This window comes from Athene cunicularia (assembly GCF_003259725.1).
Source record: "Athene cunicularia isolate RWA chromosome 3 unlocalized genomic scaffold, athCun1 chr3_part1, whole genome shotgun sequence".
Lineage (NCBI taxonomy): Eukaryota > Metazoa > Chordata > Aves > Strigiformes > Strigidae > Athene > Athene cunicularia.
The window spans coordinates 81838163-81860067 of NW_020799097.1; the positions used below are offsets into that span (position 1 = coordinate 81838163).

At 48.6% G+C, this 21905-nt stretch overlaps 1 protein-coding gene across 1 annotated transcript in view; it reads left to right on the forward strand.

Annotated features, from left to right (window-relative positions):
• Positions 1–20552, forward strand: part of SLC35F3 (solute carrier family 35 member F3) — a 178787-nt gene extending 158235 nt beyond the window's left edge. The window contains exons 3-7 of the mRNA XM_026846268.1: positions 6961–7180; positions 13325–13450; positions 15893–16085; positions 17618–17707; positions 18881–20552. Coding sequence (XP_026702069.1) covers positions 6961–7180; positions 13325–13450; positions 15893–16085; positions 17618–17707; positions 18881–19125 — 874 coding nt within the window. The 3' untranslated portion in view covers positions 19126–20552. The remainder of the gene's footprint in view (positions 1–6960; positions 7181–13324; positions 13451–15892; positions 16086–17617; positions 17708–18880) is intronic.
• The last annotated feature ends 1353 nt before the right edge of the window (positions 20553–21905 follow it).

Sequence of the window (21905 nt, forward strand, 5' to 3'; positions counted from 1 at the left end):
CACTTCTTTGTGCCCTAGCTTGCACCTCTGTAAAATGGGTTTTATGAGCTCACCCTTCACTTGAACTGCTTTGAAATCTGTTCACCTGAGAGGCTGATTTTGTCATGATTGTCCTTCAGGTCAGCACTGGCTCGAGGGTGAGGGAAGCAGAGCTGGAGACATAATCCTATTTTCTGGGAAACACACCATGTACGTTCCTGGAGATAATTTTTGAGGAATATTTTGGCTCAACTTGTGTCTTTTACCTGTACAGCAGTCTTTTACCTACATCCACTTGTGAGCGTAATGCATGAGGGATGCTGTGGCCCTAACAGGGTGAATTATGAAAAAATGTCCTAGGATATTTTTTTTCACTGGGAGAAATTAAACTTGGTTTTACTTTCCTTAAAAGCCAGGGCATCTTGTCTGTCTTCTTTGCTTTTGCTTGCTGTAACTGCCTTGCAATTCCTCCCAGAAGGCATGGCATGACATTTTAGTCCATGTCTCTTCTTCCATACCTTGAACGGAGAATGTATGACTGTTAACAGTGGATCTGCAGATTATTTATCCAGGCCTTAGCAGTGCGGGGATTAGCTAAACACGTTTTGCCTGCCAATCTCTAATCAAGAGGCCAGATTCACTGGCACAGTGGCGGCTTTGCTGTGCTCCAGGGAGGCAATGCTCATTCTGCTGAAAATCAGGAGCAATTTAGCCAAATTCAATTTGCAGGTACAGACGTTGCAAGGTCAAAGTAAGAAGCACAGTCTACAAAAAAAAAAAAATCACCTGCTTCGGAGGAGAAGGCTCCAGTATGAACACTGAGGCAATGAGAAAATTGTAACAAAAGTTAACAGTCTGGAAAGGAGAAATAACTGACTTGTGCAAAGTATTCCCTTAGGGCGTGTATTTCTCCCAGATATTTTCTACTTTGCTGCATCTTTCTCAAAGATGTTATGGCAACTCAATGGCTTATGCTTTCTGGCATAGGTTTGTTCTGCAGTAAGTCAAGAGACCAAACCCCCAGCCCAGGGGAACACAGTGTGTGTTTTTTGTGGTTCTGGTCTACCTTTCCACTCCATATGTGGGATATTTTTGCAAAATGGGGGGGAAAAGCATTCCTTCTAGTCCTGGCAGAACTTTATAAATTCATTTGCATGAGGTTCAAATAGTGGAGAAACATCCTGACTACCTAGCAATAGTTAAAGACAAAACAGGCAGTGGAAGGTGAATATTATTAAACATATAATTGTGAGCTCAGTGGGGAAAAAATGGAGCTTTACTGTCATATTTCATTTGCAAGTTTTATTTGACTGCAACACCTGCTTTCAATGTGATTAACTCTTACTTAGCATGCAATTTTGTTACTGAGGACTTCTGATTTACTTCACTGGGGATGCTCGGTTCCAGTGACAGAGGTATTTTGCTAGTATTGTGCTGTAGACACGTCTAATGGGGCAGAGCTAATTTGCCATTTGCCTGGTTAATGAAGATACACACTAAAAAGATTATGAAGAAAAACAAGAACTAGTATGTGAAAGATGTGAAGAACCAGCAAACAATATAGAATAAAAAATACAAACAGTAAGATCTCTATGCCTTAGGCTTTTCTGTAGTATCTTTCATCCCAGCACAGTTCCTGTAGTGCCATAGCAGCTACGTGTTGTTCCCAAGTGACATTACACATTTCCATCAGGCCAAATTGTCAGGGCACCCTGTGACAAGTGGCAGGGGACCACAATCCCCATTTGGGAGAGGAGCGCTGGTATGTGCAGCCTGGATGGTGCCGGTCAGGACTTGCTAAACCCTGCTTGGGGGCTGTTACTGAGGGGAGCTTGTGACATAGCGGCAGCAAGGTGGGTTGTGTTGTGCCATGTGGTGCTCACTGCTTTACTTTATACCTACAGGCAGGTTTCCGTCTGTCCCCATGGCTGTCTTGCATGCAGAGAATGCGCTGAAAGTCAGGCAGCTGCTTCTGCTCCCAGCTGGGCTTCATAGGCTTTATGCCAACCATCCCGGTTGGCATCCTGAGCAAGTGGGGAGCAACCAGGTCAAATGTGTCCTCTTTCTCACCTGCACCCTCCCGTTACCCTTACACACAGCAGAGATGCCTGCTGCAGCAGCCCCCTCAGCAACGCCCCACAGTGAGCACATCCACTGTGTAACATCTCTCTGGAAACACTTCCCAATGGCCACATGAAACCAGGCTGCAGTTCTCTCAGTTTGCATGTATCCTCCCAGCAGTGTAATCCTGCCTTTTATTTCAGTCATGAGCCTTCAGCTTGTCTGTGAACATGGATATGACACTTCTGAGTGGGAGCAAGCTTTTCTTTATTGCTGCTGCAGCGATTAATCCAGTACATTTCCCTTCCTTTGACATTCCCATTCCAATCTTACACAGGCCTTTGCTGTTACCTTGGCTAATGCCTTGCATTTATTTTGTAAACCAACTGCTGTGATTACAATGGAGCTCTAGCTCATGAGGGCAAAATCAAGGAAAATAATGCAGGAAGCTAGTTTATCTCAAAAATACAGCATTACATCCTGCAACACCAAAGCTCCTTGCCAGCAGTTGTAGGAATTTACTCCTTGCATGGAGGATTACACAGAGGTTGAGGAGAAATCATCTCAGCAGGGTGGCTCTGCAGGATGTCTGCAGGGCAGCTTCCCTGCCCAGGAGGAGCCGTGCCCAGCGTGGCCAAGGGATGCACAGGGCCAGGGCATGCCCGAGCTTTGCATCAGCATTTCCCCATTGCCTCTCTGTCTGTTGTCCACACCCAAAGTCCCACAGCTCAGTGTGCAAAGCAGGGTGAGCCCAGCAAACAAAATCGTATCAGCAAGAGAGCAGCAAGGTAGATTTTGGGCTGAGGTGGTAGGTGAGACTGGCAGGCATAGGATTTCTGGTAATGTGGGCAGCAGGTTTGGTCACTCTTTGATGATAACACAGGGGGTGGGACTTCTCCTTCTAGATGTGTGCCAGAGGTGCCTGTGTCTGTGCTCCTCACCTGGGGTTCCCTTTTAGAGCTGAAGGAGAGGAACAGAAGTAGCATTTCCCTGGGCTCAGTGCCTCCTGAGTTGGGAAGCAAAGGCAGCTCAGGAACATGCATCTCCAGTGACTCTGAAAGAGCCTGGGTTCCTGGCTCAAACATCAGAAGTTGCTTGTACATACCTTAAGGTCAGTGGGCAGAAGCTCCCCACTACCACTCTGTGTCCCTGGGACTCAGAGCCACACGCATGCACATTCATCTCACAGGGCACTACCGGAGCATCTTCAGGGCCTCCTCCAGCTGGATGTCTTGAAGGTACATTATAAATATACACTCTATAAGTAAGTAAGGTTGCTTGTTATTAACTGCCATTATTTAAGATAGGCCAGGGACTCTCTCTTTTGTAGGTGTATGGCCCAGAAGGTCTTTGAAAGCTGCCCACTGAGCCTGAGGTATGAGGGGCAACAGCACATACTTTGTGTGAGCTGAGAGTGGGAGCCTGCAGAGGACTGTGACTGACAGACTGGTTGTGTGTGCACGCTGTGACAGCCCCACTCGGCTCTGCTTGCTGGAAAACTCACTCTGGGGACAAGTACCAGGAGCAGAGGGGAGGGGAGCACCTGTTTACAGGATCCTTGTTTGCTTTCTTTGCAAAGCACACCTCGGGCACCTCTGCCCACGTTAGCGAACAGCAGGGATTTAGCCCCAGAGACGAACCCAACAAAGAGAAGAGTCTGCAGCTTCTAGGCATTCGGTAACCCTCCCTCTTCACCCCAGATGAGCTAGAGCTATCTGTGCAGCAGGACCAGCTCACCAAAGCCTAAGTAAACTAAGGTAGAATTTGTATTTTATCCTGGAAATGAGACAGCTTGACAACTGGCCCCAGTAGACAGAGCTGGAGGGGGCTGATGGTCTCCCTGCAGAGAGATGTGCTTCCCCAGCAGCTCTTCCACTGCCACTGCATACTTGTCCTGGGGAGGAGGTACCCAGTGCCACCTCACCACTGACCCAGAGTCAGCCAGCTTGCTCTGGTGTGAGCAGAGGACTCCCTCTGTGTCCTGCCGTGGGCAGGTAGATCTGCAAGAGGCTGTCTTGTAAAACATCAAGAAATCAACCCCAGCTCCCACTCTGTCCTGGGGCTTTGGGAGACTTAGGGTCAGACCTCACATGAGAGTCCACAGTGCTGAGTTGGGCTTCAAAGGGCACTGAATGCTTTTCAGACTGCCCTCTGGGTAGGATGTTTTTTTTTTTTTTTTTTTTTAGCAGATATTGTTAAAATATTCATAGACAGGCTCTTCTGGCACAACCAGGCATGCCTGAAGCACCACAGGACACAAGCTCAGTTTTTGCCAAAGAGTATCCATAAAACATCAGGATACTCGTTGGGTACAAGGTATCCTTGTGGACAAAACTGAAATTACTGGACAGCAGGAGAAACTGTGTCCAAAATGTTCTGTCAAAATATTTAAAGTTGAAGGTTGGTTTTTCTGGAGTGATTTCATCCCCCAACTGTTTTGGGATTACAGTGTAAATTATATCATAGTCCTCTTGCTTCCCATAACTATTTATCAACCGTTACTGATAAATCTCTTCATCAAATGCTTCGTTGAATGGCTTCACAAGCTGCCTTATGGCACCAAGGAAAAATCAGTTTCCCCAACAAGCAGTAGGAAACCTGGGGACACAGTTAATTGTGTGGGGGTTATTGTACAGTATATAGTCATCCTGGCACACAAAAACATACCAAATTTCCCCTAATGCTCCTCAGGCTTCGCTGAAGATGCCATGTCCAAGAAAGCCATCTAACACATCTGCTACCTCCACAAAGAGCCCACGGTTCAGCAGTGCACCCGTTTTGGACAATGGCTCTTGCTGTGTACATGGGTGCAGAGCTGGTAGCACCCTCCACAGCCCCAGCTGTCCTCAGGGAGAAGCCCCCTTACAACCCCTTTGCTAGACGGAGGAAGCTCTGCCATAAGGAGATCTCCTTTGGAAGCTGCAGCCAGCCTACAAGAAGCAATTTAGACTTGGTGAAACCAGCCAAAACAGCTAAAAGGAAGCTTTATTGGATAGGCCAGTGAGAGGAGACTCCAAAAAGGGGAAATGCAGCTCAGGGTCCTGATCTGTGCCAGGGCAAGGCTGTCCTTCAAGGCATCACGGCACTACACTGGGTGCTTCAGATATGGGGGTGAGTGTCAGGTTGTGCTACTGTATGGATCCAGTGGTATCTGCTAAACAAGAATCAGGCCCACAGTACAGTAAAATCATGTGTTTCTACTGTATATGAAAGAGTGGTACCCAATTCTATATGTGGGGAACAGATTTTTGACAGGAGGAACTTCTTTTTTCCCAGAATGAATCCAAATATAAATTCCATTTTAGTCCTTTAATTTGACTACGGCCTTCCTGTCCCTCTCATACTAATCTTACTTAACATCATTTAATTTAAACTGTGCCTGCATTTTTTTGTCTTCGGAGCATTAGACTGCCTGCCTGTGACACCCTGGCAGTCAAACCCTCCCTGGTGCCTTGAGAAGCAGGTTTAGGCCTCTAGTGAAGTTCAGGACTGGGTTTTACAAATGTCTCTCTGCATCCCCGTGCACTGCCTGCAACCCCTATGGCAAGTGGCTGAACCAGACAGTGCTTCACAGGGCTAAAAAACAGATTTGAAGAGGGTATAGTGTTTGGGGAAGGGGAGAGTGGATCCAGGCCACATGCTGAGCACAAGCAGCATCTGTCAGTGCTGTGTGCATCCCCGAACAGCCCTGCATGGTGCTGGCAGGTGGGAAGTCAGGCTGCAGTTTGTGGTGCAGAAGGGAAGCTCTTTTACTGATACAGAGATGCGGTTAAGAGGTTCAGCCAGGAATAGGCTGCTGCCAGCAGGTAATTTTGTACAAGTCAAGGGACACTGATGTGCTGGCTGTAACACTGAACGACATGATTCAGAACCAGCAGTTCAGATTAAAATGTCCGTGTACAGCAGCCAAAGCCCAGGGTCATCGCATCCAGAGATGGGCCAAGTTCTGCACAAGAGATAGGCAAGTTCTGTGCAGCCATAATGCTGTATGAGAGACTGGCAGGCAACAAAATGCAGCAAACACAAAAGATGTATTTTCTCTACCCTGCAGCCTTGTACCTGCTGCCACAGAAGGGGTATAGACAACCATAGAGCTAGTGATGTGGGAAATCTGAAGAGGCTCAGAGCATGGATTGGTTTCTTTAATCACCTGAGACATCCCCATCTTCTGAAAAAGTGGATCAAAATCACACTTCCACCAGACTCCAAATTATGAGCCTTACATGCTGAGTCTCAGGAAACAAACAGATTGAAATTCAAGGCAGCAGTGAAAACCTATTGGGCATTGATTGTCAGTGAAAAATTTAATTTTGTGCACATTTTGTCAAAGCACCTCGTTGTAGTACTTTAGGGCCTCAGGGGTTTTGCAGGTTTGAAAGCAAGGAAAGCCAGTACAGGCCATGGCACCACTGTTGACTGTCCTCAAGTGCCACTGTGTCATGCACGGGTGTATGTCCTCGCCCCAGTGGGAGTGGGCAGCTGCCAGCTGCCTCCTCCTGCCCCTGCTGCTGTCAGGGCTTTGAGCCAGGTCCCATGGCTGCAGCAGGAGTGGGGAGCAAGGGGCTTTCCTGCCAGCCCTGTCCCCTCGGCATCCCCATGGAGGTGAAAGGAGGAGGATGACCCCACACTGTTTCAAGATGTCCCCTGTGAAGTTGCTCATGACAGAAGTGAGATTTCACCGCTCTGCTCGCTCTTCGGTTGCTGTCCCTTCTGTGTTTGCAGCCCCCATGTGTTTATACCTGGTGCAGGTGCAGGCTGTTGCAGCAGATGCTGAAACTTGTTTTTCTTCTCCTCTTTAAGGTGTGTGCCCCTCCTTCCCCAAAGAAAAAGAAGATGAGCAAGAAAGAAAAGAAACCCATCTATTTGTTGCAGACTGTGACTGGCTTGTGTAATAACGCTGCCTTTCTCTCCTTGTTTTAGGGAGTGCTGCCGATTTTTTGGAGACAATGGCTTGACTTTGAAGGTGTTTTTTACCAAAGCAGCACCCTTTGGTGTTCTTTGGACCCTCACAAACTACCTTTACTTACATGCAATAAAGAAAATAAACACTACGGATGTCTCCGTGTTGTTCTGCTGCAACAAAGCTTTTGTGTTCTTGCTTTCATGGATCGTTCTGAGGGACAGGTTCATGGGAGTGAGGGTAAGTGACTCCTTATCTCTGTCTCCCTTCTTCCCCCTCGTCCTTCTGCATTTCCTTTTCCTCTTCCATCCGGCTGGCTGAGTGGAACCCCACACAGATGACTGAGCGGGCACAGAAATTCTTGCAGAGCAGGGACACATCCTTCCCGTCAGCCTGCCCAGGCATCCGTGAGCTCCCAGAGCCCCCATGTCCCCCCGCCTGGTGCCTTTGCACGTTTTGCTTCAGAAAAGAGTTAATTTGCTCCAGAGTGTGGCACAAAGGATAGCTGCTATCTCCATGTTGCTGTGGACATGTGTCAGCCTTTTCTGGGCCCTTCCAAGTGACTTGCCAGTCTGTGGCACCAGACCTAGTTGTTTCTAACAGCACATTCCTGCAAGCCCCAGCTGCACACTACGCGTTTCTGTTCCCAGCCTGTGAATTTAATGGGGCCCTCACTTTCCTACAAGCGACAGCAGGCTTGCAGGGTGACACGGTTATCCTTTGCACCCATGTCAGTCAGCAGCAGCTGTGGAGAGGTGAGGAGAGCTGGGCTACCCTCGCCCACCCGTGGATGAAGTGTGTGTGTGTGTCGCAGGTGGAGGATCAGCATAATGCTAGTGCATAGGGAGTTGCAGCTGCCCAGCGGCTGTGGGCACGGGGCCAGGCAGCACAATCTGCAGCAGGGCAGCGGGTCCACCTCTCCTGGGATTGCTTTCCTTGTAGCACCCCAAATGTTTGCTTATGCCCTTAGTCCTAGACCCTATGTGAACACTCATGTCACAGCAGCAACAGAGCTGCATGTTGTGAGGGTTATTGGAAACCTGCTGACCTTGCTGACATTTTGGCAGCCCTCAGCGCAAGGCATCCTCTGGCATCCCACTGCCCCAGGGCCAAGGGGGCTATGCCAGCGCCAGGAGTAACTGCAAGGAGAAGGAACCAGACCGTCTATCCTGCCTCTCTGCACTAGCAGGCACTTATTAATGTTAGCAGCAATAATGATAATAATACCTATTTTCCGCCCACCGTTTGAGGAACTGTCTGCTCACATACCTGGGTGATGCTTTCAGTGCTCCGAAGAGGCTGTTATACCTCACTGTGTGAAGCAAGCAAGAGTTAACTTTTTGGGAAGCACTCTCTCTGCAGGAGAACTTGGCTGGCATTGTGGTGGTGGCAGCCAAGAGGCTGCAATATGTACCCGCCAAAGCCCAGCCGGTGTCTGCATTTGCCCACCCACCTGCCCAGGTAGCTGTACCCTGAAAACAAATAAACTAGGCTTTTTGAGTACAGAAGCAAGGGTGTCCTGAAATGATCCTAGAAGCAGGGAAGTGCCACTGTTATCCCAGCTGGACATGCTGGCCATTTTGATAAAAGTAAAAATTTTTAAAAAAGCATATTTTTGTGTTCTTCAGCTGTCTTGTGGCACTGTCAGCTGTAGTGCCAGTAGGATGCCAAGAGAGGAGGTGTGTGGAGGGCTGACCGTGGCTCTCCTGCATGTGCAGCTTGCTCCTTGGTCTGCACATGCTATCTCTCACCACTGGGTACAGCTGAGGTATGGGAGGAAGAAGCCCACCCATGTGTAGGGATACACACACGGGCATGCACACGCCAGAGCGGAGACACTTCTCATGCTCTCCCGGGTGTGTGGTCATGTGTGAAGAGCTGAGGTGGTCAGGGGCTCTCAAGCAGCTTCATAGCCAAGTTAGGTCTTGTGCCACAGCAAGTGACAAGCACTGGGGGATTAATCCTGCTCTGGATCCCCCCTTCCCAAAGGGGCAGGAAGGAGCAGAGGGAGCAGGGAAGCAGACCCAAGTGGTGGTCTCAGTCATGACCAATGTCCTTCATTTCTTATCAGCACTGCCTTGGGAAAGGCTGACTTGCTCAAAACCCAGCAGCAATGAAGCAGAGATGCAGAGTGGGAGCCAGGGCAGTGGGGGCCATGGGATGCCTCTGCCACGTGTCCCAGCCCCTCACAGTGGCATCTGGCACTGAGAGGGGTAACACTTGGGAGGGGGGTGTGGGGGGTGTGGGGGTGTTGGGCGTGGAGAGGTGGCTTCCTGAGAGTCCACCTCCACGCCCAAGGAGTAACATGGCCATCTCCCACCCTGGTGACAGGCCAGCAAGGGGCCTGGGCACAGGGGGAAGGGACTCGCAGGAGGACTGAGCTATTTGGTCTCGGACAGACCAGACATGGCATCCTGACATATGGCAGAACATGTGTGAGGAGATGCTTGTCCCTAGGGACTGTCAGGGCACGGGGCAGCACAGCAGTCCTGCCGCCCAGCTTTGTGTGACACAGTGGGAGTGCTGGGGACACTCCTGTCTGCAGAGGGAGGTAGTGTGAAGTCTTTCCGTGAAATGCATTTTCTTCCTTCTTTCCTCCCATTTCTGTACAGCCCATGTGAAAAACAACCAGCAGTGAGGGTGGTGCTGCCTGGCATGCTGGGGGATAGCCTCAGGATGAACCCCAAAACAAAGCTCTCCTCCTGGGACTGGCAACCAGGAGCAAGGACAGCTGCTGGGGTTTCTCCAGAAGGGATCTATGGACTGTGAGCCAGCACACAGCACAGCCTCAAAGCCCGTGGTCCTTTGGGCCCACATTGTGTCAGAGCTGCTGACCTTTTTAGAAGCAACCTTTGAGAGGGTATCTAGCAGATGAGGCTGCAGAGGGGACAGTGCCTTCTCCTGTGGTGAGTAGGAGCCCTCTCACACTTCCTCTCCATCCCTGCAGCAGTGCAGCAGGATGGACAGTGCCACAGCAAAGCTCTGACTGCACATTTTCGTGTCCCTGTTCACACCCACTGGAGGGGAGAGCAGGTGTTTAAGCACATACAGGTATCTCACTTGGCCTTCAGAAGCGTAACTACTAGCTCTACAAGCACTAAATCACAATTTGGCTGGAATTTAAATGTAAGAGCAAGCTACAAAATCCCACCCTTGCCACTCAGGCACTTGCAAGTGCCTACATCTCATGTAATGAAGTTGCATTTCTCCCCCTTTCCCTTCACTGTGCCCAGAGCACAGTCTGTCCAGCAGAGCTGTGAGTTTTTGTATTGCTTTCAGGGAAGACACACATGTAATGAATCTGTGAGTGTCTGAAGTGTTGCCTCTGCAAGCCCTGTGGTGCTGAGGCATTTGCAAGTAACAGCAGACTGGTAGCACTGACGTGGTGCAGTGCAAGCAGCCTGTCACTGCTGCTAACAACATTCTTGACAGACAGACTGAAAGGCTTCCAGAGAAAGCATATGTGGCACGCCTGGCATGTCAACAGGCAAGGCCAAGACTCATCTGACACTCACGACATGCTTGACAGAAGAGGCAAGGACTTCTGCCCCATCAAAACTCTTTGCAGACTGCATTTATTTGCTTTGATATTGGACTTCGGTGTTGGCCTCCATGCTTCAGTAAATAAAACAGCTCAGGATCAAAGAGAGACATCACTTGCAAGTACCTCCTGTGTACGTAATGTATAGACAAGCACACCTGCCAGTGGGACTTGGAAATAAATATACTATCAAATCCCAAATGGTAGTCTTCCTTTCCAACCAGGCAGAGACCCAGCCTCCCAGAAGGTGCTCTGAAGTCAGTCACTATGTTAAAAGCAAAACTGGATGCTTTTTATTCTGCAGTTCATTAATGCACCCTTCAAATTTCCACTGCAGTGGAGTTGTAGCTGCCAGCAGGGGCTCAGGCAGGCTCCCTTCGCTGATACGCATGGAGTTACCCAGTTTGCCACAGCCTGGCATGTGGCTGTGGTCTCCACCTGGCTCTCCAGTGAAAGCCAGACAAGCCCCACACATCTTGGATGGTAGACAGCCATGCCTGGAGCAGATGCTACCGGAAACACTGCATCATCCAGTCTTTGCCACCTGGCCCGTAGCACAGGTAATGTTGAAGGGCTGAAGTTGCCATCTTTCAGATAAGCTCAAGCCATGTGTCTTGCATCTGTATAAAGAGCCATGCTGAGTCAGAGCAAAGGTGCGTCTGCCCCAGGAGCCTGGCTCCAGCAGCTGCCTACAGTGGACACCTAGAAAAGTCTGTCTAAACAGGAAAAGCCTATAATGATATTTTCTGATGAGACTTTCCAGCCTCCAGCAATTTGAGGCTCAAGGACTTCCTGAGATGGAAGCAATGTTCCTATAGTTAATAGTCCTTGATGGATTTTTTTTCTTCCATGAGTTTATCCACATAAACTTTTCACATGCACAGTGTGCAACAGCAAAGCTTTCCTTGGCTCAATTATATGTTGGGTGAAGACAAATCTCTTTTTCGTTGTTCTGCACCTGCCCCATGCTAGTTTCATTCAGTGACCTTTTTTCTTGTGCTGCTGAAGACACACAGAGTGTCTGAATTTTTATTTGACAAGCACCAGCATGACATGAGAGAACTGCTGAGGGCTGCTGAGCTTCTTCAGTCCTGCCTATCTGAAACAGCCCCACATTGCTGTAGAGCCATGCATTGGAGGGTTTCCTCTACTTGCCTTAAGAAGAAGCCTGTCCAGAACCATGGGACCCAGTTACACCACCTCCAAGCTTTGCTTTAGAAATGGTGCCCCACAGCTGTGCATAGAAAGATCTGATGCCAACAGGGCTGCAAGCCAAGACGCTGTTATCTGAACCTCTCCAAATTTGCAGTGTGTGCACCCAGCCTTTGCACGTTGCAGTGGGCTCTGCTCTGCTCAGGTCATAAATCAGCATCTTCAGAATGTGCTGCCCCTTGGCTGGGCCATGCAAGGGGTTGAGCAGATGGGGGAAACCCTGCCTTCTCCGCAGCCTGTCAAAGCTGCGCTCATGCAACTTCTTGAACAGAAGTACAGCAATTTCTAGACTCAAGCCCCTTCTTGCTGAGATGCTGTTAGCAGCTGCCTTTTCCAGGCAGTGTCAGCTTCTGCTGATTTGGGCTTTTTTCCACACTTATACCACCCTGCCATTATACAGCAACACCTATGGAGAAATTGATCCCCTTCTGTTTGCAAAAATTAGGCCTTTTTAAGTTAGGGAAAGTTGAAGGTGTTGATGTCAGTATGCAGAAGGGATGTGCTGGGTGATGGTCTGTGGAAGATTTATAGGTGCCCCCTGGCACCAGCCCCAGCTCAATCCATGGAAGACACTGCTGGTGCTGTCGGGAAGAGGACCTGCAGCTGGTAAAGGGTTGCCCCTCCACCACAGCTTGCTCATCAGGTGGCAGCAGAGCTTGGCATACAGGCTTTCCCCCTGCAGCCCCAGCATCACTAGTGGTAAAAGGGGAAGGCGAGAGGAGACCATTGCTCTTGGATGTGTAGGCAGTTGCAGTCTGTGGATGGGGCCCTGGTCTGGCCCCAGGAGAGAGGAGAGTTGGCTGGCACTGGCCCAGCTGTGGGTCAAAATAAAGTCCTTTATCCCAATCATCTTAGAGGCATCACCATGACTGTACAGCCAAAGGGGATGTGGTCTGTGCAGGGCATCCCTCACACCACTGCAGAGCCAGGAAGCATGGAGCATGCAGAAAGCCATCTTCACCCCAGAATTACCACCTGGGGAGGCTTGAGGCATCTGGCAGGAGGACCTGGGGGTCTCTTGCTGACCCTGCTGAATCAGGGGCTGCCTGTCCACCGCCTTCATGAATGCTACCTCCCTTTGCACAACCTCCCCTCAGACACTTCTGTGCGCCAGGCTGGCTAACTAAACCTCCCCCTACTCTCTGAAATTACACTTCTGAACTGGAAAGCATTTGCATGATTTTTATTCCCCTGCTTATTTCAAAAATCTTTTTCCTCCAAAACCTCCACAGGACTCAAAGCCTTTCCTGCAAGAACCAGGGAATTATTACTTGTGTATTATTGTCACACACAGGCTGCAGGGATCCACTGATGGGGAGGCTCAGTGACAGAGATGAAATCCCCACTTCAGCTCAGTTCGGGACGGGGGCCATGCGGTCTGGCCTGCTGCACACCCCCCAAGGCAGCCGCTCCTCCACAGCTCTGTCTGTAGCTTCTCTGCAGCCAGGGAAACCACAAGGGGAGTCAATGTCAGCTCTGCCAGTACTGACCTGGGCTTGCTACTGGTTTTCTACATAAGCAGATGATGCAGAAGTACTGCCCTCTCATTTAAAGCTGCTCTTGTGTTTTCCCACGTTGGTGGTTTTCCAGTAACACTTTCTTTCTTTCTTTCTTTCTTTACCTCCAACCAGATCGTGGCTGCTATATTTGCTATTGCGGGGATAGTTATGATGACGTATGCTGATGGGTTTCACAGCCACTCCGTTATTGGGATAGCCCTGGTGGTGGGCTCTGCCTCAATGTCTGCTCTCTACAAGGTAAGCACACCTGGCTCTTCACCCCCAGAAAGATGCCAGTCACCCCCGTCACTCACTTTAATTGCACTTGCCTTACTTGCAAACCTTCATGCAGTTCGGTGCCACATGCCCTTCTTTGAGGGGCTCTGCTGTAAACACTGACGCTGCAGCACTGCATTCAGGTATTCCCTTGCCTTGATGTCTGCCCTCACTTATGACAAAAACTCCTACCTCCTGGGAAGAGCCTTCTCCAGGGCCCACAGGAGGACTTACAGCTGTCCCACCTTCTTGAAAAATTAGGCTGCTTTTCCACAGGTTCTGGATTTAATTTCTCTGGAAGCACCCTGCAGATCTAGCTTTTTTTAAGTTACTTTGCTACCTCCCCTTGCCAGTCCTCCTTCAGTGGCATACATAGCCTACACTGGGCTTAAAGTATTGCTTATCCTGGAAGTAATCACATGCTTAAAACCCAAAGCACATGCCTATGAATCAAGGTCTCATCCTGACCAGCTGGGTAAGCTGCACTATGTGTCAGATGACATGCAGCCTTCTCTGCTTGGGCGGAGAGCCATTTCACTTAGCCTGAGACATGTAAGTGCATTTGCCTCTGTGCTGCTCAGAGTTGCAGTCCACACTGAGGAATAAGCACTTGCAGAGTGGTTCACCCACCCTGGCTCGGACATGTAGACTAGGACGAGGTGTAGACATCTCCATCTGGTCTAATGAATTGCACCATACCAGTCCTTCAACAAAAATTGTCAGGCAAGCCCTACAGCCTTAACACAACTTGCCAAACTGAGAAGCATCTGCCTGTGTCCCTCAGCACTGTGCTGCAGTGCTTTCTGTTCACTTTTTCAGATCAATGTATGTCTTACGTAAGGGAGCTCATGAAGTTTCATATAGTTCTTTCCTCTAAAAGAGCGTTTCCTTGCCCTCCAGACCCGGGGAAACACCATGGCTCTGGAATCATCTGCAGGCAGGCAGGGTTATTCAAGGCTAGAGCCTACCTCTGCCCCCTCTCCTATGGCACCACAGCTCCTTGCAGGGATGGGGGTCCCAGGGCCACTCCACCATAGCCGGTGGGCGGGGAGGTGACAGTGGCAGTGCGGGCAGGGTATTACTCTGCAGTGTAGAGGACAGATGGAGCATGCGAGCACAGATGGAGCTGTATAGCTTGTTCTGCAATGAATGTCACTCTGCTGCTGCCACTTTGCTCTTGCTTTCTGCAGCCTGGCTCAGTTTCCATGAGTTGTGCATGCTGAAGGGGCAGGCAGATCTGCAGGCAGAAAGCTGCACCACATGCAGCAGAGCTGCCTTGACCTGCCTTCCTACCCCAGGCATGGACACTTCAGTCTGCCTGTGCTGGCTACCTACCCTGCCAGGGTTAACCCGCCGTCCTCAGGTGGCTTTCTGGACATTTTGCTCCATTATGCAAAGCAGCAACACAGCTGCACTGGTCAGTGATGGCTGTGAGGTTATGGGAGCGGGCAGCAACCCCACGAGCACAGCGGCCCTGCAGACATGCCTGTGGGGCTCTGGGCAGGCAAAGGGAAGAGACAGCTGACACTGGCAAGGGGGCCTGCCATCCCAGGACAAACCAGTAAGTCAGAGTCCATCAGCTCTCCTGGTTTGCAGCCTGTGGAGGGAAAAGCTGTACCCAGAGCCCACGGGATCCACCAGATCCTCTTGCAGTTCTGCGGTGGGAAACTGAGGCATACTCCAGACCAGACCCATCTGTGGGGGCTCCCCAAATGGGCCACTAGCATCCCTCATTCCCTCTCTTTACCCCTTCTCCCACTGACAAACCAAAGCTTTTAAATCCCTCTGTGGTCTCATTAGTCAGACTGCAGCTGGGGTCTGGGCTGCAGGGCTGCGGTGGCACTATCTGCCTTCTGGGGACGAGTTCCCAGGGAGAATGTGGTCCAGCACTGCAGGCAGGCCATGGTGGACTGTGCTTGCTCACCACTGCAGCGCTCTTCAGGTGGCAGCTCAAGGCCTGGACCAGTGATGTCTTACGCAGGGAGATCACCCACGTTGCTTCCTCTCCTCCCCCTGCCCTGCTCCACCAAATCTTCTGTTTCTCCTGTCAGCTTTTCTGGAGGTTTTCCTGAAGGGAGCATGCAGGAAGAAGACTGAAGGGTCTAGGCTAGTGTGAGCAGCCTTCCCTTTCGGGAGGTGCATGGCCAAAGGTGCTGAGTCCCCTTCCCACATGGGCTCATTTGGCAGCTGCCCCTGCCTGTGTTCCAGGGGAGTGCCAGGAGGGAGAAGGCTGGGGCACATAAGCTTCACGAGCAGTGACCTCAAGTGCCCAGCAAGCACCACCACTTAGCTGCTGACTGATGCTGCTCAGCACCCTGCCTATCGGCCCCAAGCACTGGCCAGTGGGCCACAATGCCAGGAGCCACTGGAGTCAGGACACCAGGCTGGTGCAAGAGAGTTAAAACTCACGTTTTCCTCTTGTAGGTTTTATTCAAACTTCTTTTGGGCAGTGCTAAATTTGGAGAAGCTGCCTTATTCCTGTCTGTGTTAGCTGTCTTCAACGTCCTCTTCGTTACCTGTATTCCTGTCATCCTCTATTTTACCAAAGTGGAGTACTGGAGCTCTTTTGACATCGTTCCTTGGGGAAACCTCTGCGGATTTTCGATTCTCTTATTGAGTGAGTAGATGGGGGGGCTCTCACACTGCTCAGGGTGGAGGAGGGTGCCAGAAGCTGGCTGCTGGTGGAAGCTGCAGACCTCTGATGTACTGGAACTGTCTTCCCTTCTTCTCAACCTAATTTGAGAAATCATGCAGAGTGTCCATTCCTAGGTGGCAATGTAGGCCCGGCTCCTGCTGTTATTACCAAACTAAAATATTGTGGCTGTCATTAGAAGGTGCTGTGGGACTAAACTGTAAAGCTTTTCCTAACTCCTACTCATGAGCTCTGTTTCACAGAGACGAGCAACACTTGCCCAGGCTGTGATGGGAAGCAGCCCGGCCCGCAGGGCATTAGCTTGTGCTCATCAGCATCTCCCGAGGAAGCAGGTTAGGCCAAGCCAGTCAAGGCCAGCCTCCTGCAGCTCTGCTGACTTCAGTAATAGCTAATTGCTGTTCCTAAAGAGCAGCAAACTTTTGAAAATGCAGCGTTACATAGTGCTGATGGGAATTTGGTAGGTGGTGCTCCTCTCTTCTGCTGCCACTGCTGTGCCACCAAGGGAATCAATGATTCATGGTCATCAGAAATGTGATGCTGTTCCTTGTTAAACTAATGTGTTGACTGTGCTGCCACAATTGGTCCCTAAACTGGATGACGGCATCACATCTCCTAAAACATTCCTTTCCTTTCTGCTAGAAATAGCCCTTCTCCATCCTGATGTTGAGTCCCCGTTCCTCTTTCCCTGAACAGTCACTTGACTCTAGAAGTACCTTCCGTTTGCCTATTAGTGGACTCAGTGGAAGGTTTCCGTAAGCAAGTAGTGCAACACTTTGCAAGCAATCACTGGGTGTGCAATGTATAGCTACTACTAGAGGATAGTGAGGCACCAGCTCCTGACGAGTTCAGTATTGGTAAGGCTCTCCTGACTTTGCTAAAGCGAATAACCTTAAAAAAAGGATGAATTTGGCCCAAAGCAATTATTAATTTCTTATGAGACACTCCATGAACAGTGTATGGTATTACAATGGAGTGATACTATAACCAATCAGTTATAATGATATTAATAATGATATTATAATTTCATTGCATGAAATTGTATTTAGCAAGTTCCTGTCTGGAAGAGGGTTAGATTTACAGCATCTTTCAGCTGTGGCTGGAGGCAGCTTTTCTACAAAAGAAGTATGCAGACAGAAGCGACTGTTTGGCTGAAATCTCCCAGATGAAAAGTGTTCAGCCTTTCATCGGGGATTTGTATAGAGAGTGGAAACCACTGCACGTTACACTGAGAGACAGGTGGTACCCAAACCTCACCCTGATCCTGCCACTGGACTCCAGCCAGATATAGAGTTCCCCAGAAACAGCAATGTCTCAGGCAGATGGACATGCAGCAGACAGACATCTGTCCACAGATATCTTCCACAAATAACCACAGAAGTTAATATGCCTTCTATTTGAGCAACATACAGAGGGAGTAATAAAGCATAAATGTTTCAAGTGATATGCCCTCTGCCTAGTTTCACTGTAATAAAAGGTGGTTTTCTTTCCTTCTTCAGCATTCAATATTCTACTAAATTTTGGGATTGCTATTACTTACCCCACGTTGATTTCTCTCGGAATTGTACTGAGTGTCCCAGTGAATGCGGGTAAGAATTTCTGCCTTTTACATCTTAATGAATACATTAAATCTGTGGCCTTTCAAATACACAACAGGAACAAAAGCAAATAGCTTTATTAAACATGTTTTGCATCTTCTCGCAAAGACTTACGAAGTGACACTGATTAAAAATGTATACTTTATGTGTTAAATATGTATTGTATAATATTACATGAATATTCATAATCTATAGAATTTCTTTTAAAATTATTGTGCGAAGAAGCCTGTATACTGAAAAACAAAATAGATTTGAAGTCATCTGTCTCTTGGCTGGGATGAAAACTCATGGATGAAGTAGAAATCAATTAATTATTTCTTCAAGGCAGGCTTAACACTGAATTGAAACAAATAAAATTGCTTAAATTTTGCAGCAAGTATGTACTAGCAATTCTGCTTGCCTTGGTAAATAACATTGCAGGTGTTTATCAAGAGCACTGGACGATTCAATTTTGGGCATGGCCTGGTACACTTCTCTGACAGTTTTCTGAGATTTAGCTAAAGCCAAGAGACTGCAGACCCTGAGAGGGCTGGGCAGGGGAGCGCAGAAGCAACCCTGGCCCAGACCAGAGCCACCTCTCCCAAACCAGGTTCCTAAAACCCGTCATGCTGAACTGGTGCCACTGTGCAGGCTGTAGCTCCCAGCTTTGTGCTGACTACAGGCACACATTGCTGGGCACCGCTGGCTGTCCCAGCAGACTTTGGTACCGAACGGTGAGATCCCCACCAGTGTGTGCACAGCTTAGCATGTGCAGGGTTTCTTACTCAGTGAGGCAGTCAGGGTGAGAGGAAAAATTTACAGGAATGAGCTGCTATGCTATGGAAGGGAAATACCTCTTTCTCTGCATACCTGGACCTCAAGCAGGAGTTCCTGTGCTGTCAGCAAACAAGGGAGAAGATGCTGCTGCAGACAACAACTGCAGCTCCAGACATCGTGCCCTTTTGCACCCTGAGCCCACAGGCCAGCTCTGCCTGCTCCGAGGGGGGCCGTACCCTGCTGTGTGCTAAGCCAGCATCAAGGGTGGTCTCCCTGCCACCATCCCCTCCACAGCCACATTCTCCTGCTACAGCCAGCCTTCCGAGCCAGGGAGGCGAAGGGGTGGGAAGGGGATACTGCCCTAATGCTTTGTCCCATGTAATAACACCCGTTCAATATCCCACACAGTTGTTGATCACTACACGAGTGAAATTGTCTTCAACAGTGTCCGAGTAATCGCCATCATCATTATTGGCCTGGGCTTCCTCCTGTTGCTCTTACCAGAGGAATGGGATGTCTGGGTAATAAAGCTCCTCACACGTCTCAAAGTCCGGAAGAAGGAAGAAATCCCCGAAGGGAATGGAGACATTACTTCAGGACTGCCTAACAAAAGCCGGAGAACTCGTCCCTCCATGTCATCCTTTGCTCATTAAATGCTCTTTTTACCAAAACTTTGTGGTTAACCTTATACATGATGATGCAAAGGTCTTTCCTTGGGAAGAAGCACACCTGTCCAACACGGTGTACATACCTGTACAGTTTTGATATGATCACCATCTAAGGCATCGAGTCTTGGCATGTCCAGTTTGCTTGTACTTTTTTCACATCAGACCTTTCACTTAAGTAGTACACTGAAAAAAACTGCAAACCAAGAACCTCTCTTCTCTTTTTAAATGAATGTAATATATAGTCAAAATATATTTACATAGGTTATTTTAAAGAATGATTTTCATGAAAAGCAGGGCAGACATTTTGAACATTAGGTACTGAATGATGCATTGCACACTGTGATTTAAAAGAAACAAACGCTATGCTACATCACACATTTATTTTTTGACCAGAGCTGTACTCTGAAAGTTTTCAAGGAACAAAAAGGGAATCTTTTGGGGGACAGGAAGATGGGGGGAAGAGAGGAAGGAAGGAGGTTTGGAAATCACTCTATGTAAATGAGCGCATGTTGCGCTTCAACCAGGAGAAAATTCAAGCACTAAAAATGCTTGCACTAAAGCACTAGAGAGAAAGCAGTCTAGAGCCCAAATCTCCTTATTCTGCACATGACTGTAGTCCACGTTTAAAATCATGCAAGAGAAATCCAGTGCCTTCTATAGAACTCTTGTCTTTACCCACGCAGAACCAGGTCCCTCCGCGAGGCACATGCAATGGCAGGGCTCAAGCTTGCGGCCCCAGGGGACCCCAAATTCCCACCGACATCAGGATGTGCCCTCCATAAGCGCCATGGCTTCTGTGGGAATGCGGGGCCCAGGGGACTGCAAGATAGCATGCAGGAGACCTGGTTCTCTTCTCACTTGCACAGGTTTTACCCCTGTGTGGAGCTGCGCTTGATTAACACCAGTGTGAGGAAGGGGAAGTCTTGGTCATGTGTGGGACAACCCAACCCAAAATTATCAAAGGGGCTGGCAAGAGCGTGGTTGATGTACAGTCTGAGAGCATGGACTAAGGGGGTGAATCACCAGTTGCTTTTACTCCATAATTGTGAGTGTTGAAGAATTTAAAATGTAAGATATTTACATCAAATGTAACACTTTTTATGAAACTTGTAAGCACCAGGATGTTTACTTACGCGATTTTGGTTCGCCATTAAATTTCTATCTGTGATAGACCACATGCTATGTAAAAAGGGGGGAAAAGGTTATAGTTTACTATTTTTGAAGTTTACATTGTTGCATACAAAATTAAAAGTGTTCTTTTGAACTGCTGCCATAGCCTAAGGGTCCCTGCTGCCACTGAGGTCCTCTTTGTCTCAGGCAGGGGTGGCACCCACTTCAAAACATTTTAGCAAATCAACTTTGGACTCCATTATCTGTTTGGCAAAGCTAAATAATAAAAGATTTTAAACTCAGTCTTGGTCAGTGCTATCTGTTTCCTTCTCTTGACTTCACCTTTATTCCAGTTTTAATGTGGGTAGTATTTGGCCAAAGCAATCAGAAGGGAGAGACACAATCGTCAAAGCAACCAAGGCTGCAACTCAAGGCACTGCTTGCCAGTCTGTCCTCGACAGGAAAGTCTGATCTAGACTTCCTGGACAAATCAGTCCAGAGGGCTGATGTTAGACATCAGTCAGGAAACACATGTCCAGCAGAAGTAGACAAAAGGAGAGGCTGACCTAACAGGCATTTAGGGGCTATGTATGAGACTTGAGTTTCTATGTTAATAATTAGGCCCTAGTCCAAGCTGTATGTTTGTTCCCTGCATATCTCTTCATGACCAAACAGATGCTACTCGCTAACAATGATTACACTCACAGGCAAAATTCTCAGGCTGTGGGAAGCTGCTCACAACCACTGTCCCATTCAGTGTTACACATCTGAATTTTTAAAGCTATTTCTTTGGGAAGCAAGGGAGGGTAAGGTATAGGAGAGGAGCACAGGTACAACTCTAATAACTGGTTTGAAGGGCACATAGAGATCTCAAAGCTCCCAGATTAGTTTACTCCATCTTCATCATATCATTTTGTCATGCCTGAAGTACCCACACCCCTCCCCAAGCCCCCTGTCTGAGGCAAGGCCAGAGAAGAATGTACAGACAGTCCTTCCATTTTCCATAGTCCCAATAAGTGACATCTTCTGTTATCTCTGCACTCCATTTTACTGTATGTTTGATACAGTCAGGTAGGTATCCAAAAGGTTCTAAATGCCGCTTTAAAAACTACAACTAATGTGTGTTTGTTACTAAAACAGCAGCAGATTTTTTTAACATTGAGTATGGATTGTGGGGGAATTTATGCACCAGAATGGATAGCAGCATCCATAAAACTCTCTGATTTACCAGATGCAACTGTCATTGCTTCTGTTGGCTCATCCTTCCTGAGAACAGGCTAAACACACAGGGGCTGGGATTTCAAACAGCACTTTATTACAGTCTCTCTCCTGAGTGGGAGCTAAGCAAACTAGATTTACCCATGTTAAGCAATTCTAAACTACATATAGACAAATTCAACAGATTAAGTGATTTATATTTCTTCAGGCAACACCTTGCCCTAAGGATAAACACCTGACTTGATGGCATGCTGCTGCTTACCAAAACCTTCCAGACAGCGAAGCCCAAGATGTGACTAGGAGAATGTCAAGAAAGCAGCATGTCCATATGGGTGCATGTGTGCATCTATAAATGCCAAAGCTTCACAGATCTGGAGCTGAGGAATGAAAGGAACTCGAGTTGTTGGCTCTCACCAGAAGGACAAGGCAGAGCGCAA